The following is a 17,588-nucleotide window of genomic DNA, read 5'->3' as shown; positions in this document are numbered from 1 at the left end:
GTTCGCCAAGACGAAAAGCATTAGACGATCGAAAAGTTGCCAAGCTCCTCGTTCCGCGTTTGCCGCGTATCATACTCGTATTCCAGGGACATTCCTTTTATCTCTCTTTTCCATTTTTCGTGGTTCGACCGTACCCAACACCTGTCACTGTTATTTTTCCATTTACCTGTTCTCGCTTACAAAAAGCTACCCCGCAGAACAAATAAGATAGGAAACCGGCCAGGCGCGGTGCACCGTAGAAAAGGACAGGGCGAGGCTCGGTCCATAATCCTCTGTAATCCTAAACATCGAGCTACCTGTTCCCCTTGTACTTGTGCAGACTTAAAAAGCAAATTGTTAGGCCAAAAATACCTTGAACAATCGCGTCGTCCACTTAACAAGGGGAAGCCATGTTCACTGAGAACGGTTTCAGGTTGCTTCCCTCTATTTACCTCTATCGAGCCCGTCGATCATCGATGAATAAATTCTTCCCTGGCCATTCTAGTCGCTATAATCGCGAGGCGCGCAATTGGATTGTATCCGGTGGAAGAAATAATCACGGTAATTAATGTTAATTGCCACGATCAACGCGTTACCGTTGCGTCTTGCTTATTGCCGTCTTTACGATCATCTGCGTATACGGAGCATATAAGTTTGCCCGACTCGGAGGCAATTAACAAGACGGTGCAGTAACTATTTCTAGCAATTAGCAATCGGTCGTTAGTCAGCAAGAAAAACGAGCAGTCCTTTGTCTACCTCACCTCTACTCATCTGTATTCTTATCTCGCTATCTGCGCGGAGACAGATTGAACGTTCTAGTAAAACGAATCTACCGTTCCTGGTCGTAGTTAAAAAGTGTTTCGCCCGTGAAAAACTAAAGTAACTAGAAATACAAAGATTTGCCTTATATCGTGTTCAGTTCGTTTAGTTAAAAGGGAAAAATATTGTTTCATATTTCTCAGTACAAGTATGTAGTTTCTTTAAAATATATTTTCTCGTATAATTTATTCTCGGTACATTTGTGTGCAATTTAGGACTTTTCTTACTTAAAAAATGTGTGATTTTTCGAGGATTTAAAAAATGAATCATTTCTTCGCTAAAAGCAAGTTTCACCTGAAATGGTTCTTTATTGACCCTGGGAGACTTTAACGTTAGAAAATCACATTTTATTTTCAGGTGCATTAACTTATTTATTTGTTAAGTATGCGGATTACCCCACTTATATACATTATACATTATACGTAATGCATACGTAAGCAGACGTGTAGAAAACAGAAAATAAGTAGGAAAATAAGGTTATGCGGAGGAAGTGAATTAACATTAAATTACTGGATCGAATTGCTCGAATGAGATCGAATTTAAGTTAGGTTTAAATGAACGTGGTGAGCCCATGAAAATACCTACATAGTATATAGGAGCAGATAGTGTTTGCGTTCGAAAGCATTTTAGAAATAGATTCGCTACGGGCATAATTGTCACTATATGATGTATACAGGAATTAAGTTCGATAACGATGAACATATTATTATATAGTTATACATTGTATAAAATAAGTTCCCGGAATTTCTCACTTTCAAGTCCCAGAGTGCATGTATTGAAACAAATTTTTGGTAAGTAGGCAACATTGTATTCAGTTGTTACATTAAATTTGATCGTAATATGATAACCAGTGTATTCACGGCAGTCATTTACACCAATCGATCTCGAGTGTACTCTGCGATTTTTGCGATGGAAAGAACTATCGAGCAAAAAATTTGCCTTAAATTTTGCGTTTCTAACGAAATTTCTTGTATCGAAGCGTTAAAAATGTTACAGAAAACCTATGGTAAGTGGTGCCTATCAAAAACGCAAACATACGAATGGTACAAAGCATTTAAAGAGGGCCGAGAAGAAGTACACGATCTGCCACGTGCCGGCCGACCGTCAATAGTTTCGACTGACGAAAACATCGAAAAGATTAAAAAAATGGTCATCGATAATCGTCGCCTGAGTGATAGAGAGGTGGTTCATGAAGTGGAAATGTCTCACATGTCCATGCATAACATTTTAACTGAAGTTTTGGGCATGAGACGCGTCGCTGCACGACTTGTTCCGAAGGAACTGAATTTTCTGCAAAAGGAACATCGAAAAGCAGTTGCAGAAGACATGATTTCACGAGCTTCTAGTGACTATACCTTCATGAAACGCATCATAACCGGTGACGAAACATGGGTTTATGAGTACGATATGCAAACAAGTCAACAATCTTCGGAATATCGTTTAGAACATGAACCAAACCCCAAAAAACCGCGTCAAAGTCGCTCGAAAATTAAGGTCATGCTCACTGTTTTCTTTGATTATCGTGGTGTTGTTCATTCGGAATTCCTTCCAGATGGACAAACAGTAAATAAAGAATATTATTTGAGCGTCATGAGACGCTTGTGTGAAAATATTCGTCGGAAACGGCCAGATGTGTGGAAAAACAATTGTTGGATCCTGCACCACGATAATGCTACGTCGCACACATCGATCTTGGAACGCAAATTTTTGGCCAAGAACTCAACAAATGTGATCGAACAAGCACCGTATTCACCAGATATGGTCTCCTGTGACTTTTTCTTATTTGCGAAACTCAAATTACCCCTTGGGGGAAGGCGTTTTGAGTCGATAGAGGCCATAAAAGAAAATTCGCAGAAGGAGCTGAAGGCACTACCTTTTTCAGCGTTTAAAAAGTGTTTTGAAGACTGGGAGAAGCGTTGGCGTATGTGCATTGCTTCTGATGGGACCTACTTTGAAGGCGACAAAATAAATTTGAATGATTAAGTAAGCAATTTTAGTTTTATTTACAAATTCCGGGTACTTATTTTACACAATGTATATACTTTTCTACAGAAACATCAAATCGGATATAATTCTTCTGCTAGAAAAACTACGCATTTGTAATATGTTCAATGTGTATAATAGAATAATCATGGCCATGCCGAGACATCGACATTCCCATCCGATTTGTAACTAAGATGCTGGATTCTTTCAACGAGGATCTGGTGTTTTTTATTATACTGAAACCAAATTGTTAATGCATATTTTAGCTACGACAAAATAGTAGGATTATAGAGTAGTTTCAGTACCTATTTCTAACTGAACAAAGTTCTTAGAAACACGTGTTAAATTATTGGAGTGATTCGGCAACGGAATTGGAAACATCAGAAATGTGTTCGATAAAAATGAAATCGCCGGAAAAACAGACTCCTAAATCACAGATCGATTCCACAACTGCTAATGTGAAACTGTTAAGTTTTTGTGCGAGAAGATAATTAATTTTAGTAATATGCAATTTTATTTGTATTACATCATTTCACCTTGTTATCAAGATCTAATTAGATTTTAATGACATCATTCTGTGAAGAGACTACTTGGAAAAGTTTGAAGTTATCTAAATAAAAAAGTAATTTTTCTTCTTCAAACTACAGCCATTTCTATAATTATTGAAAATTTTTCTTAATCGCACGCTACATCGAAATAATAAATTTTCATTTACAAATCGATCAAAATTTCGCCAAGGACGATATTCTAACCGAAAATATTTCGGCAATGGCGAATAATTCTGCCATTTTGAAACATTTTTAATTTTCAAAAATGTTTAAATAAAATTGAAAGTTACTTGTATACATCTGAAAATCTGAACATTTGATTTAGCAATTACCTACGAAAAAAATCCTAAACCTCACCTATTTTTAGACGTTTAAGAATGGTGTTCGGCCTCAATTAACCCCTGAAGAATTCTCTTGGAAGCAGGTTCACTAGTGTGCCACAACCGACGTTTACACGCGTTTAAAGGTATAAGTTCAATTAGTTATGGCAGAATCAGTGAGCATGCGAACGCACGACGTTAAATAGACAGCCGACAGTCAGCGTCCGCATATCCGTGAACGCTGAAACACGGTGTTCTTTGTGCCGTGAAATTATACGATTCCGGATACAGAGACAAATCGTAGCGGAAATCGTATGTAGAGGCTCCGCGAATATCCCGACGCCTTCCAGGACTTCGTTTCAATCAACGATTCAACGCATCGTCATTAGGTTCATAGAAAGTCGAGCAACGCAACTAGCTGGGGAGATTCGATCGATCCAGCACACGGCTCGATGAACAGGAGAGATCGCTCACACGTTCCGCATATAAAGAAGTTGACGTTGAACGACGACGTGATTCCATAAATGCGTCGAAGATCATTTCTAAAAATATAATGATTGACGTCTTTAAATGCGAGACGACCAGCACCACGAATCAATCTGGATCGCTGATCCCACGATGGACATACACGCGCAACAGGTTTTCTGAGAAGATTTATGCCGATTCCGTCTTGAGAGTCGCGTCTCGAAATTGTCGCCCCGCGAATGATACGACAAACCGGGAATCGGTCGGAGCCTCGTGCAATTCTCTCGTGGACAATATGCCTTTGTCGAGGGAAGGGAACTGGCTCCGTAATGGGCATTCGATTACGATCCACAGTGGTCGCTCTGTGGCTGTTAGGTACTTTTTACATTCCGCGAGTAACGTCTACTCGCATCGTTTCACAAATATCTTTTTACAATTTCTGAAAAAGTAGATGGCCGGTTAGATGAGTTGATTTATTATCACGATATCTCTCAAGGGAATATAGTAACGACAATTGTTAAAGACAAAAAAATAACAATTGCTATGAAATCTTGAACAGAATGATGTTTGAACGGGTCGAGACATCGTGATTTTATCAAAAATTTCATGGTATCGTAGGGTAATTTTTGTAGTAGAATTTATAATAATTTTCGTAGTAAGATGAACGGAATCAAAAGCTTTACAGCATCGTAGCACAGAAGCTAATTCGAATATTATGGCATGGAGCTCGTGGAACGCGGGAGCGGTTGGAAGCGAGCGCGAACGTTTCGAGGCGCAAAGTCGGGTGCAGCGATCTCCCCGGGCGAGAACACGCTACGTTAGCAATTAACCGGTAATCCGATATCGATAGCAGCACTGGCGGAGAATGTAACGAAGCGCGGCGTACCGCTAAGCGCACGAATGCATACGAAAGCCAGATAGGAACGGTCGCGCGTAAAAGTACGCGCGGCGTGTTAATGTTTAAAAGCGCAGCGTGATGTGCGCCCCCGTGGCGTACGTGTACCGCTCCGTTCCGACCGATCGGTTGGATCGCCAAAACGGCGCCGCTCAAGTGCGAATGCACCACTTTCGAGACACACGGCATCGCCTTTCTCTCGATTCTCCTCCTTTTTTCTCCGTTGTACTTCCTCCTCATTCTCTCCTCGCTTTGCGCATCTCTTAAACAAAAGTTGGGTACCTATTTTAAACAACAGGATAATCAACCGACAGACTATTTACACCAAACATCTGAAATACCATGCGACTTTTAAGCTTGAACATTGTAATTCCAGTAGCTTTCAAATTCATTGTTCTTATAATAAAATTAACAAAAACGAATATATCACAATTCATTCCATCGCTTTAATACTACTTTAATCGAAGATTAAATTATATAAATAAAACAATATTCTCATAAATATATTAATTACAACATTTATGGTGTACGTTATTAATGTTGTTTTATTTAATTCTTTTCTTGTTAGTAATAATGTTTAACTTCCTTATATGAAATTGAATTCCCTCCAAAATTTATTAAGAGCATTTTCAGACATTTTTTGTTCAAAATCGAATCAGATCTTAGGTTTCGAACTTATAAAAAGTCGAAAAATATTGAATACGCGTGCGCAAACGACACACTGCGTTCAAGTGCACGCGAAATGCTCCATTTAATCATTCGGCTTGTGCTCTTGGTATAACTCGTATATCTTATTTACATTTCGTTATGTTCGCATTTGATTCGCGTCCCGTTTCAAAACCAACGGTTTCCCTCTGCATAGGGGCAAATCCTTTCCTCGAGAAGGCTTGATACCGCGTAAACTCGTCTCGTGTTCGAATTCCAGACGAGAGGAGCGAGATCGTTCGCTTTCGACGTCATCGAGAAAAAAAGAAGGATTCGATTGGATGTTTGGACGATCGGCGCGGTTTCTCGAACCGCTAGCCGCGTTCACCCGGTTCGCCGAAGAAAAAGATTCAAGATTCTAGCCGGGTTCTAGTTTCCGTGGTGACGCGCCACGCATAGACATTCGCGCCTTTCCAAGGAGCCGTTCTCCTCCGACCCTCCCTATGGCTTCTCTTGGCTCGCTCTGGAGCATCGGTGCTATGAGCGTGCTCGACAAGCGAGAGAAGAAGAGAACGAGGGAAGGAGAAAGATCTCCGGGACCGTGGTCGTCGCGGCACAGTGGCGCCCGTAGGGCGCCGTCGCACACTCCCCGCTAGCTACGCTGACGAGCCAGGGATGTAGCGACGGACTGATTCAAAGCATCTAGCGGTACACGCCAAATGTTTACTAAATATCTCTGGGATATACATAGCTCTAAGTGCGATGGTAAACAGATATGGGGCCATATGTTAATAATTTGTAAAGAAAACGAATCATAAATTACATAAGTATAGTACGAGTCAAAATTTCTATTTAATTACAAATCGAACGCGTCGATTGCGTGCGCACAGCCGTTTTTCAAGGTAGCAGTACCTATCGAAAGAAATGTAAGAGTACCGACAGAGTTATAATGAGAGAGAGATAGATTGTTATTTACCTACATCCTGTAATTCCTTGAAAACTATATTACATTCTGTTGGTGCAAAAAGTTTGTATAACGTTAAACAATAGTCTGCGTCCGAGACGTCGAACGTTACACCAATTTAAGCTTAACTTGAGCAACGAATTTGACCGAGCTGTATGCCGCTGAGCAATTTTTTCACATTGCAATTCCCCGCCCACTTTACTACATACGGACTGCGGGTATATTATGTAGACGATTGCAGGAAAACTGAAACCAAGGGTTGCACATTAGGACTGCGCACTGCGCGTGTCCTAACGTGGGTTTACAATGCGTCAATCGTTGCCGAGAAAAAAAAAATAAGACGCTAGAAGTGCACGTGGTCGCCAGACACAGAAAAATCAAAATAATTACAAATTCGAATTGGTAATGTCATCAATTTTTCGTTGGAATGCGTGTCCCAAGTGTTTGAATCGCAAACCCAGCCTTTGAAGAGGTAAAGTTTCGTTCATAACCGTTCATATCGTTTAGATTTTGCGTTCATCTTGATCATTGTTCGATCGGGGTACCGTGATTCAAAGATACGCAGTTGATCGTGCCGTGCTACATGTTTTATCTTGCTCTTTCGCACGACCAAGGATCGGAGATCCTTGTCACAAAGCCGTAGTTACACGACTAGTTCCCCCAATAAGCAGTCAGTCCCCACCGTGTACTCGCGAAGATAGCCGAAGTCGAGCGGCCTGCGCTCTACGGCCGACGCTGACCGCCCTACGTCACAGTGAAGTATGTGCTCTCGAGTGTAGAAAATGGCTGCGCTCTCCGCTACCCCGGGTCGGCGCGGATGTAAATACGGCCTGTGGATTGGCTTGGTAGTGTTTATCGCGAGATTCGTCGGTGGTGAGTACATCTGTGCTTGCTTTATATCACGAACGTGTGCGCGCGCGTGTGTCCGCGAAAAGTGGCAAAAGCACGACGTGTGCAGTGCACGAGAATCGATCGGATGCGGATTCTCGACTAGCGAGAACGATTGGTGTCTGCTGCTGACTACTCTGTTCGCCTTCTGTCACACAGATGTGTACCCCGCTGATCTCTCTTTCTCGTTCTGTTTCCGCCGCTCTTCCTCTCAGCATGTCGTCGACAAACACGCACGGTCCTCTCGACGTTTTATAAAAGATCGTCGTCTGACGCGACCTCGATCGCATTTTTGACTTTTTGCCACAATTTCGAGAATCACCCGCAGAAGACAACGAAACGACCAGTGATCTTTCTATGTGACACTTCTAGCGAATCGTTTAACGCTTTTGTCGTCATCCTTGCTTCGTGGTTACATGCTTCGATACTCGTACGCAATGACGTTTCTGTTGCCGTACGGACGGTGCATTCTTCCGAAAGGAATCCCTGTGCCAAAGGCACGCACGTTCTTTTTTACCCTCGACTCGAAGAGGAATGAACGATAGACAGAGGGCGAGAGTAAGAACGACGGAAAGAGAAGGACGAAGAGGTTAGGTGCTAAGGTTAGGGACTGAAATACCAGTGGTGCGAGAGTCTCGCCGCTTTTGATGCCTCGAAAGTCCCGGTTCGTTCACGATGCCTCGACCTTTTACCGCTTTTTATTCTTTTTCCCGATACAACTCGTGATGTTTCACGTGCTACTATCCTAATATGTTTTTATATATCTATCTCAAATGTAACTTTTCTACGGTTTAATTTTAACGTCGTAAAAGTTACTTCGTCGAAAACAATCGATGCTTCGATCAAACCTATTAGTTTCTCTTAACGAATTCACGGTTGATCCGTCTTGTTTCTCTCTTATTCGTGATCTGCTCGTCTAAACACGGTCGCTTCCTTCATATTTATTTTTCTTCTCGCAAACTGGCGAGGACATTGCATGAATATCGTGTATGTATAACGAATACAATTCGTTTATTTCTTATTCGTTATCAAAATACATGTTTTGGTATACTAATAGATCTAAGTTAAAGACTATTATTGGAATAATGAATTGCGTTTTATCGAGGTTGATCGCTTCCTTTTTTGAACTAATTTTCTGTGCGAAAATGTAACACGTTTTATTATTTAATACCGTGATCCACTGTATGTATATAGAGCGCACGAGACTCATTTGTAGTTTCTAATTTTATTGATGTGATGTTCCTCTGCTTCTGGATGAGAATTTCCCGAGAGAATCACGTCGAGTGACAGCAGGATTGGATTACCGCTGACTGATTGTGCTTCCACGAAAACCATACTCATAATATCGTTACGCGTACGCGCAAAGCTGTTTTCAGCGCTCTTCTCGGATGCGTTATTCATCGCGCGCAAATGCAGCGTGCAATTACACTTGGTCCGGCGGCCAAAAGCGTAACATCACGTGCTGCGGTACGATTTCGATTCGACGATCCCATATTTCTTAAATCTTACTATCCGTGGATCGGAAAACGAGTTCAATCTCTCTCGTGAACAGCAACTCCCAAGTACTGCTGTTATTTTTTCTTTTTACTGAACGTTGTGCGCACTAAAACACAGATTTCTGATATCATTATTGACTGTTACTAGGTTAGAAATACAATCCGTGGAAACGTCACGCCTTTCCACGTCGACAAACAGGGAATACAGATAACGCAATAAAAGTAACGAAAGACGAGTGAAAAACAGTGTGTCACGATAAAAAACACCCGGTATATCACGTGTCAACGCGCCCTTACAGAACAAAAAAGCCCGCGAAATCCTCCCACTCGATGTTTACGCAGTCACTCGCTGGTCAATACCTCTGCTCGCACGCGATTCCGCTTCTATTTTTTTCTCTTTATCGTTTCGTGCTCGCACGAAGCATTTCTGTACTATTTTTCGTTGATCCCATTCTCGTTTACGGGTTGACTTGATCTACAGCGTCGCAAAATGCAACCGAAGGGGGTTGGTTGTTCTCGAATAAGTATATCGAGATATTTCATGTTCCGAGGAGAGTTATAGATCGCGAGAGCAATACAGTAAATTTTCATTGGCCAAATTGCTGGATGGACAACTTGACAAATGCTCGAACACTTTGAAACAAGTGCCACATTCCCCCTCCCGTCAGCGTGCCAGTTTGAAGTGGTCGGTTAATTGGTGCGAACGCGCTCCTCCGATCAGGGAGGGCCGTACTCTACTCTCGTCGTGCTTTTATTTGCGTTACAAGATAAGAACAGGTGTTCGCGGTCCGTTTCCCGAGATCCGAACACTCTTTCCCCTCGATCGTTGTGAAATTTAGATTTAATCATTGCTGTACCGAGGGTGATCTGGATAATTACGAGCCTGTCGCGTATGTTCAAAAAATTGAGGAAAAGACCCGACGCACAGTGGGCAAAATCCAGATAAAATGGAGAACATTCGATGAATTCTGCCGTAAATTTATAGAAAATTGGTCTTTCTAGGTTGTTTTGGACATAGATTTCAAATTTTGAATCAAAATGGTCGATTCAATATGGCGGACGGAAAAACCAAAACTTAATAAATTTTTTTGAAGATTAATATACCTGAGTAACTGGGCATGCTGATTTTGAATTTGTATTCGAAATTGTGAAATTCAAAATGGCAAAAATCGATAACTCATTGAATATTGAATGAAATTATTTTACTATTGGTGGTCTAATACGTGTTTTTGGAGTCGCTTATTTCGAATATCACATTAAAATTATAAAATTAACCATGGTGAAACTTATATGGAAGAGATTTCACATATATTTGATTTGGTTTAATTGTTGTTTTAATTATATTTTAAAATATATGCAATTATAAGCCTTTTCACCACGTCAAGGTACCAGTCTAAGAAAAGGTTTGTGATTTTCTTTCATCATTACTATTCCAAATACACTCACATAAAATTTTATTAAATTTTAAGTATATCAACCATCTTATGAACTCTATAAAGCAACTTGAATTAGCAAACAGAATAAATTGAGAAGAAAAAAAATTATAAAGGTGCAAAGAAAATAATTTTTAAGGAAAACAGTTTTTATTAAAATGTAAGTGAATATTATAAAAGTAACAAGTAATATTACGTAATCGTACAAAACTATAAAAATATGAAGTAAACACAAATAAAATACGTATAAACCGTAAATCAAAGTAAATTAAGCCTATTAAACCGGTTACACTCATAGCCAACATGATACATTTTAAATTGTGAAATTTAAGGTTTTCCGTATTCCATTTAGTAGACAAAAGGTAAAGTTCGAATGTAAAAACGAGCACGTAACATGTAAAATACTGGTGCAAGATAGTCCCATATATTTCGCTCATCAAGTAGTATCGACTTCATTTTAAATATATTCATTTGTTAATAACAATTTGTTATTAATTTTAAAATGTTATTAACACATGCAATGAACTTAATTCAAGTTATTTTTTACAAGAAATTCACATAAATAGACTGTCTACATGAAAATACATATAATATTATATTATTAATATCTTTTCAATAGGCAAAAATAGGCAAACGGGATTTGCTTCTTAATTTTAAGGGTACTTTAAGCAAACTTGTTAAATTGCGCATCGGAAATTTACTTTTTTATTCAAAATCAAGCTAATACGCTGAGTAATTATTAAACTTGAAAAGAATTATTAAACATATTTCAAAAAAATATTAAACATTGTTTTATCGATGCAATGTATAAAGAGCTATACCAAATAGCTATAGCAAAGTTTTTGATAATTTTTCATGCAGCGCCAGCTGTATATGGTGAGTTTGAATAGATATAAAAATATTACGAATTATACAGATGAACGTTAACAATACTTAAATATAAATATCAACCTATATTTAATAACTTTCAACTCATTTTACTTGTTTTTCATAAACTTTCGGGTACTGTTAAAGACGTAAAATACTTGATCTCGATCATTTAAACAAAAGTTAAAACTCGATTTTTATCCTGATGTCGCCCATTATGCGACGGTGCAGCTCGAATATAAACAAAAGAAAAGAAAAAAACGTAACTAGCATCGTGGGGTGTGAATACCAGTTGAATTACACCAGTTCACCCTCTTCTTTAACATATTAAGTACAGAGTGAATCGTCCGTGTCTTTCCATTCACGTCAAATGACCCTGAAGCGTTCTCGATTATCCTCAAAATTTGTTCAAATTATTACGTAAAAACTAGAAACATTGAATACTTGAATGGTGTACATCTTATTTTACAGTATTTCAAAAGTTTACACGTTAGGGCTAGTTTATGGTACACCTTTTAAAAGAATGGTTTCCGATGAATGACGCGGGCCTGAATGGAAAGATAGCGACGGGCACCGGTGTACGTCGCAACACTAAACGCGTTTAAATATGCATAAGGCTAGAATTTGAAGCCGTACCGCTGAATTCAGTTTTTTGTTTTCGTATAATATTATCATCGACACGCGAACAAGCTGCCAGAGGCAGCGCCGATTCTCTCGAAGTTGTAGGTGTGGAACGCCAGCCTATCGCTGATACTGCTCTTTGCCACGCTGATAAAGTGCGTGTCTGGTCGTAATGCTGCGTCGCGCGATTCATTGAAACCTTCTCACGAGATTACGAGCGGTGATTGTTTTGCTAAAGTCTCGCAAAGGGGACGGTCTTCTAAACAAAAAATTACCGTTTTAATTTGTACCTGTGTGTTTTGTGGAAACGTATAAGCGCGTATTTTCTCCCACTTTTGTTTCTTCTAGAAAAAGAAATTCTTTTTTTTTTTTACGTAGCAATGCGTCGTATCTTTCGTTGCATACCAAGTGCAGCTGTAGATTTCTATTAACGGTCGTTGGTGAGGCTTCTGTGACATGCCGCCTCTGCATCGGACAATTTAATTCATTGACGGATCATCATCGATGGAAAAGTACTTACATACTGGTCGTGTCGTTTTCGTTTAGTCTCGCGAGATACGCAAGGATAAGAGGGAACTGTCCTCGGCTCCACGCTTGGAGACGCGTTCGCCTCTCTTGGAAGACGACGGATAATTGTGTACCGGCGATTTCCATGTACGGTGCGATCGGCAGACACGGAGTTGTGTGCCGCAGGCTAAGAAACTGGTAGGAAACTCTCGTGCAACGCGAACTTTCGGAAAAGTACAATTCAAGGTCTGATTGTTGATTCTTAAAAAAACGCGTGAAATGAAAAACATGCGGATTCGGGCCAGAAAAATTATCGAACCGTTGATACCAGTATATCTGTCCAGAAAATATTTTTGTATCGTTTCAAAATGGAATTGTGTTTTACTTTTAAAGAGAAACGCAATTCATAACCATTCCAAAGAAATGCTAGACCGCGAAACGACGTTGTTCTTCGTTTTCATTTTGGGGAACGAAAGTAGCTCATACATATAGCCAGAGAGAAAAGGGGGAAAAGGTGAAGAGAATACGTGGAATAGGCTCAGAACGCATGAAGGATCGATCCAGATATTTGGTGATATAAATAGAGCGGTCACCGTAAAATAGACGCGAGGGAGTAATTCTGCGACGGAAGATAAGCAGTTTCCCCAACGGCTCCTGCACTTTACCTTTCTTCCTATTTCTTCTTTCATCCCTTTTTTTATCTTCACCTCTGAGAAACTCGATCTCTATGTGTTCGTCGCAAAACTGCGTTTATCATCTTCGTCGCTTCTCTATAATAGCGCACATGTGTTGTTACTTTCAACTCTGTTTCATTTTCTTATCAACTCGTTTATCTTGGAACTCCCAGTTTTCGTTAATTATAATTTACTATTTATAAACAAATACGAACGTGGAAGCTGTAATTCCTGAAAGATTTTACATTCCAACTCTCCCTCCCAGTACGCATCATAAACTTTGTACTCTTTGTTTACTGCTACGACGTGCTTCTCCGTCATTTTTGCGCGTGGTAGATAACCTTAAATCGTATTTGCTTGCACGCGCGTATTTTCGTATATTGATTGCATCTGTAGCATGTGCTATCAGATTTGCATGTACAATCATATTCGTTCCTATTTCTCTCTTAATCTATTTAATTATCTCGTAGAAAATTTTGTAAAAAATTCTATGTAAAAATGACTGTTTTCTCGATGAACACAGCGTAGTCTGAGATTTGCACACTGAAGAAAATCTGTGACATACAATTGCGCGCCAGTTTCTAGATGCCTCAAAAATTGATCTGCGTATCACCGACCCCGATCGCCTTTGCATTCGACTTTGCGATCGTGACGCATTAAGTGATCGATTCCCCTCTAATAAACGTAATTCATTGATGTTTTAGTAATGAAGTGCTTATAAATTCCTTTTGCTCCAAGATTGTACGTTGAATGTTTATTAAAGGCATTGTTCAAGCTTAATCCCGGAAGATGATAAAGGTATACTGATCGAACGAAAGAAAGTACACGGGTTTAAAAGGAGAACAATGAAACTGGTGCCTTTAGATTAACGTGTATGTACCACAGCAAATTTCTGTTCGTCGCAAGGGCGCACCTTCCTTTTATTTGTTGCAGCAGTTTGTGTCGTAGGACGCAATGGCCGTCCGCCTACGCGACACGTCGTAACTTGTCGAGCAACCTCCTCCCGAATCCGCCCAGTATGCTGGGCTTTCCCCTCGGTATCAATTATCATTCAGTTACTTATCTCCTGTGGTTTTGCTTTCCTATCGTTCACCTAATCTCTTTCTGACGTTTTCGCCTTGCTCTTAACGCACTCCATTTTTTTTTTTTTTTTTTACTGTTTTTGTTTACTTTTACATAACCTCAAAGATACGACACTGATCGTTCTAAATTGTTGCCAGAACAATTATCCTATAACGACAGAAATAGAAATGAGTGTTGTTTAATATTTTTGTAAGCTTTCTTGAATGACATGTATAATTACAATGAAAGTAGGTGATTTGTATTTACCATGTTATTTCGTACTAGAAACTGATAGTAATGAAATCAATTGTATGATTTATATTTCAGCATTGGGAATTACTTGCTATTGCGAAGGACACTGTCCGGACGATCGACAGAACGGGACTTGCGAAGGAAGACCCGGTGGACATTGTTTCAGTGCAGTTGAAGAAGTTTGGGATACAGAATCGAAAGAATTTGTGCCTGAATTGTCATTTGGGTGTTTACCACCGGATGAACAAGGTTTCATGCAATGCAAAGGGTACCTTGTGCCACATTTACAAGGAAAAAGTATAAAATGTTGTAATAAGAGTGCACTTTGTAACAAAAATTTGATTCCTGATTATATACCCAGACCTACTGTGCCTCCTAATCATGTGGCCATAGCATCGGGTGCACCTCTTATAATATTAGCTACCATTTTGTCTGTATGCTTAATGGTAATTTCTATAGCTATGGTGATCATATATCACAGATACAGAAGAAAAGAAAGAGGCCCGTGTCTAATGCCTTCTCAAGGTACCCTTAAAGACTTTATAGATCAGAGTAGTGGTTCTGGATCAGGTTTACCTCTGTTAGTACAACGAACTATAGCTAAACAGTTAGCTTTATCTCAATGTGTTGGGAAAGGTCGTTATGGCGAAGTATGGCTTGCAAGATGGAGAGGAGAGAAAGTGGCTGTAAAAGTGTTTTTCACGCTGGAAGAAGCTTCTTGGTTCAGAGAAACCGAGATTTATCAGACGGTATTGATGAGACACGACAACATTTTAGGATTTATTGCAGCCGATATCAAAGGAACAGGATCCTGGACACAAATGTTACTAATCACAGATTATCATGAAAGAGGATCATTGCACGATTACTTACAAACTACTGTTTTGGATCATCCTAGTCTATTAGCAATTTCTCTTTCGATTGCTTCTGGAATTGCTCATCTTCATACAGAGATCTTTGGCACACGCGGAAAGCCTGCTATAGCACACAGAGACATCAAAAGTAGAAATATTTTAGTAAAGAGAAACGGTGAATGTGCAATTGCTGATTTCGGTTTGGCAGTAAGATACATAAGGTATTTACTAATAACATAATTGAACAAAAATTCATGTTATACGTTCTACAATTGTAAATTTGTATTGATAGCGAAAGCGGAGAAATTGATATCGCCCTTAATACGCGAGTGGGTACTCGTCGATATATGGCTCCAGAAGTCTTGGATGAAACCTTAAATACATCTTCTTTCGATGCCTTTAAAATGGCAGATATGTATTCTGTAGGTCTTGTGCTTTGGGAAGCATGTAGACGATGCGTCACAGGTGGTAAAAATTCTATGGTAGAACCATACGCCTTACCTTATCATGACGTTGTACCGAGTGATCCAGACTTTGAAGATATGCGACTAGCAGTTTGCGTAAAACGGTTGCGTCCGCTAATACCAGCACGATGGGAGAATGATCCAGTAAGCATAAAATTAATAATTTCTATATAAACGTTTTTTGATAGAATGAAAATATTACAAATCTACTGTGTTTTTTTTCTTATAGATCCTATTTGCTCTAAGTAAACTTATGGCCGAGTGCTGGCATGCAAATCCTGCCGTTCGTTTAACAGCACTACGTGTAAAAAAGACAATGTCAAAACTACATATTGATAATGCCATCAAAATTGTGTAGTGCTTGATAATATTTCTCGAAACTGTTATTTTATTTCTCATAGCTAAAAAAAACTCCCCTTGTAAATATGATCCCAGTGTACATAGAATTATTGACAGACTGCAAGCCTGAAGACTGAGTACTAAGATTTACATATACTTGAAAACGTATGAATGTGGGAATTCGTATGATTAATAGATGATTAATAGCAAGTCATGAAAGTAATTATGAATGAGTCCACGTTGTGTATGTATATTTTTTGTTTTTATGTGAATCGCGACAAAATACGATAATGTCAATGTGTTTTGACGTGCTTCACTGTGTTGAAGTTTGTTGAGTATATAATCAGTGATGGCTACTACTTAGAGAAGATATTGTTTAGGAAAAAACCTGTCCTGAGTTCTAGACGCGCGTGAGCTTAAAAAGAGACATTAAAGTAAATTTAGCAAACGGTAAAAGATATTTCTAGAGTGAAAGCCATTTTGATAATAGCATTTAAATTTAGTCTATTCTAATATTACGAGATTTTGATACTCATACGCATTGAAATCCTGTTGTTACAAAGCTGTGCTAATTTACATTTATATGTCTCTAAAATGTTTATCGTCGAAAGTTACGATATTATAATATGCATACTATTTCAGTTACGAACTGATACATTTGCAGGATATATACAGTTTTATATTGTTTAGAAATTCAGTACTATCAAGATAATTCTTACGTTAGGAACATTCTTAAATATAAGTATTCTGAATATTCTCTTATGTTAGAATATCTTGGAATGCTAGATAAATTTTACACGGATTTTTATGTTCTACATATTTAACTATCATTCTGTATTCATCAATTTCGTTACGTTTACTTTTAAATCTATTCTAAAGCAGAAAAATTACTTTTTATCAATGTTATTTTCACTTGTTATTGACTCTAAAGTACTGTATCTCATATATGACCCTGTATTATCTGTACAGTATGTAATTTATGTTTCTATTTTGTACAAATGGGATATATTAATTATTTAGTTTAAGAACGATTTTAAGTACATTGTCGATTGTCCAGATTATAAAAGTTTCTTTTAATAATGAAAAATGCACTCGTGGCAATATTTTTGACAGTCTGATAATTTTAATATGTTCTTGTTAAAAATATAAACAATATGTTTCAACTTGTTTTAAATAAATAATGATTAGGCATATCTATAAATCTTATGAGGGCTGTAGATGAAAAAAATATCCACTAAAAAATCCTAGCAAATTGTTATTATAATAGCTAATTATGTATCTGGGCTTTCGATTATCGACTCGAGATCGTTATGTTACATACGACTTCTGTATATTATTTGATAGAAGTCACTGTTAAATAGTATCGTAGTTCTTTAGGAAAATGAATTGTAATTACATTAAAAATTGTAGTTAATAGCTAGTTGATTGAAAATAATGAAATTTATATTTTTAACAAGTATTAAACATTATCATCTTTTTCCAGATATAGAATTTTATTTATCATTACATGTTA

The 17,588-nt window shown here is 38.5% G+C and overlaps 1 protein-coding gene across 5 annotated transcripts; it reads left to right on the top strand.

Moving 5' to 3' along the window:
• Positions 1 to 7,365: 7,365 nt before the first annotated feature.
• Positions 7,366 to 17,373, top strand: LOC122403101 (bone morphogenetic protein receptor type-1B). 5 transcript variants are annotated; one of them, XM_043406432.1, is made up of 5 exons: positions 7,498 to 8,170; positions 12,470 to 13,902; positions 14,494 to 15,493; positions 15,565 to 15,880; positions 15,966 to 17,373. In XM_043406432.1, the coding sequence occupies exons 3-5, from the start codon at positions 14,673 to 14,675 to the stop codon at positions 16,092 to 16,094; spliced, it is 1,266 nt and encodes a 421-aa protein (XP_043262367.1). In that variant the 5' UTR covers positions 7,498 to 8,170; positions 12,470 to 13,902; positions 14,494 to 14,672; the 3' UTR covers positions 16,095 to 17,373. The 5 variants fall into 5 exon arrangements, with proteins under 5 accessions (XP_043262363.1, XP_043262367.1, XP_043262368.1 ...); XM_043406428.1 differs by lacking the exons at positions 7,498 to 8,170; positions 12,470 to 13,902 and adding an exon at positions 7,366 to 7,491; XM_043406433.1 differs by lacking the exon at positions 7,498 to 8,170 and having other exon boundaries at positions 11,111 to 12,628.
• The last annotated feature ends 215 nt before the right edge of the window (positions 17,374 to 17,588 follow it).

The sequence above is a fragment of the Colletes gigas genome, unplaced genomic scaffold (genome assembly GCF_013123115.1).
Source record: "Colletes gigas isolate AHSC1104 unplaced genomic scaffold, ASM1312311v1 Colletes_gigas_Sc00044, whole genome shotgun sequence".
In the NCBI taxonomy this organism is placed as follows: Eukaryota; Metazoa; Arthropoda; class Insecta; order Hymenoptera; family Colletidae; genus Colletes; species Colletes gigas.
The sequence above is the reverse complement of the archived record's forward strand: the minus strand, read 5'-3'. Positions and strand labels throughout refer to the sequence as shown.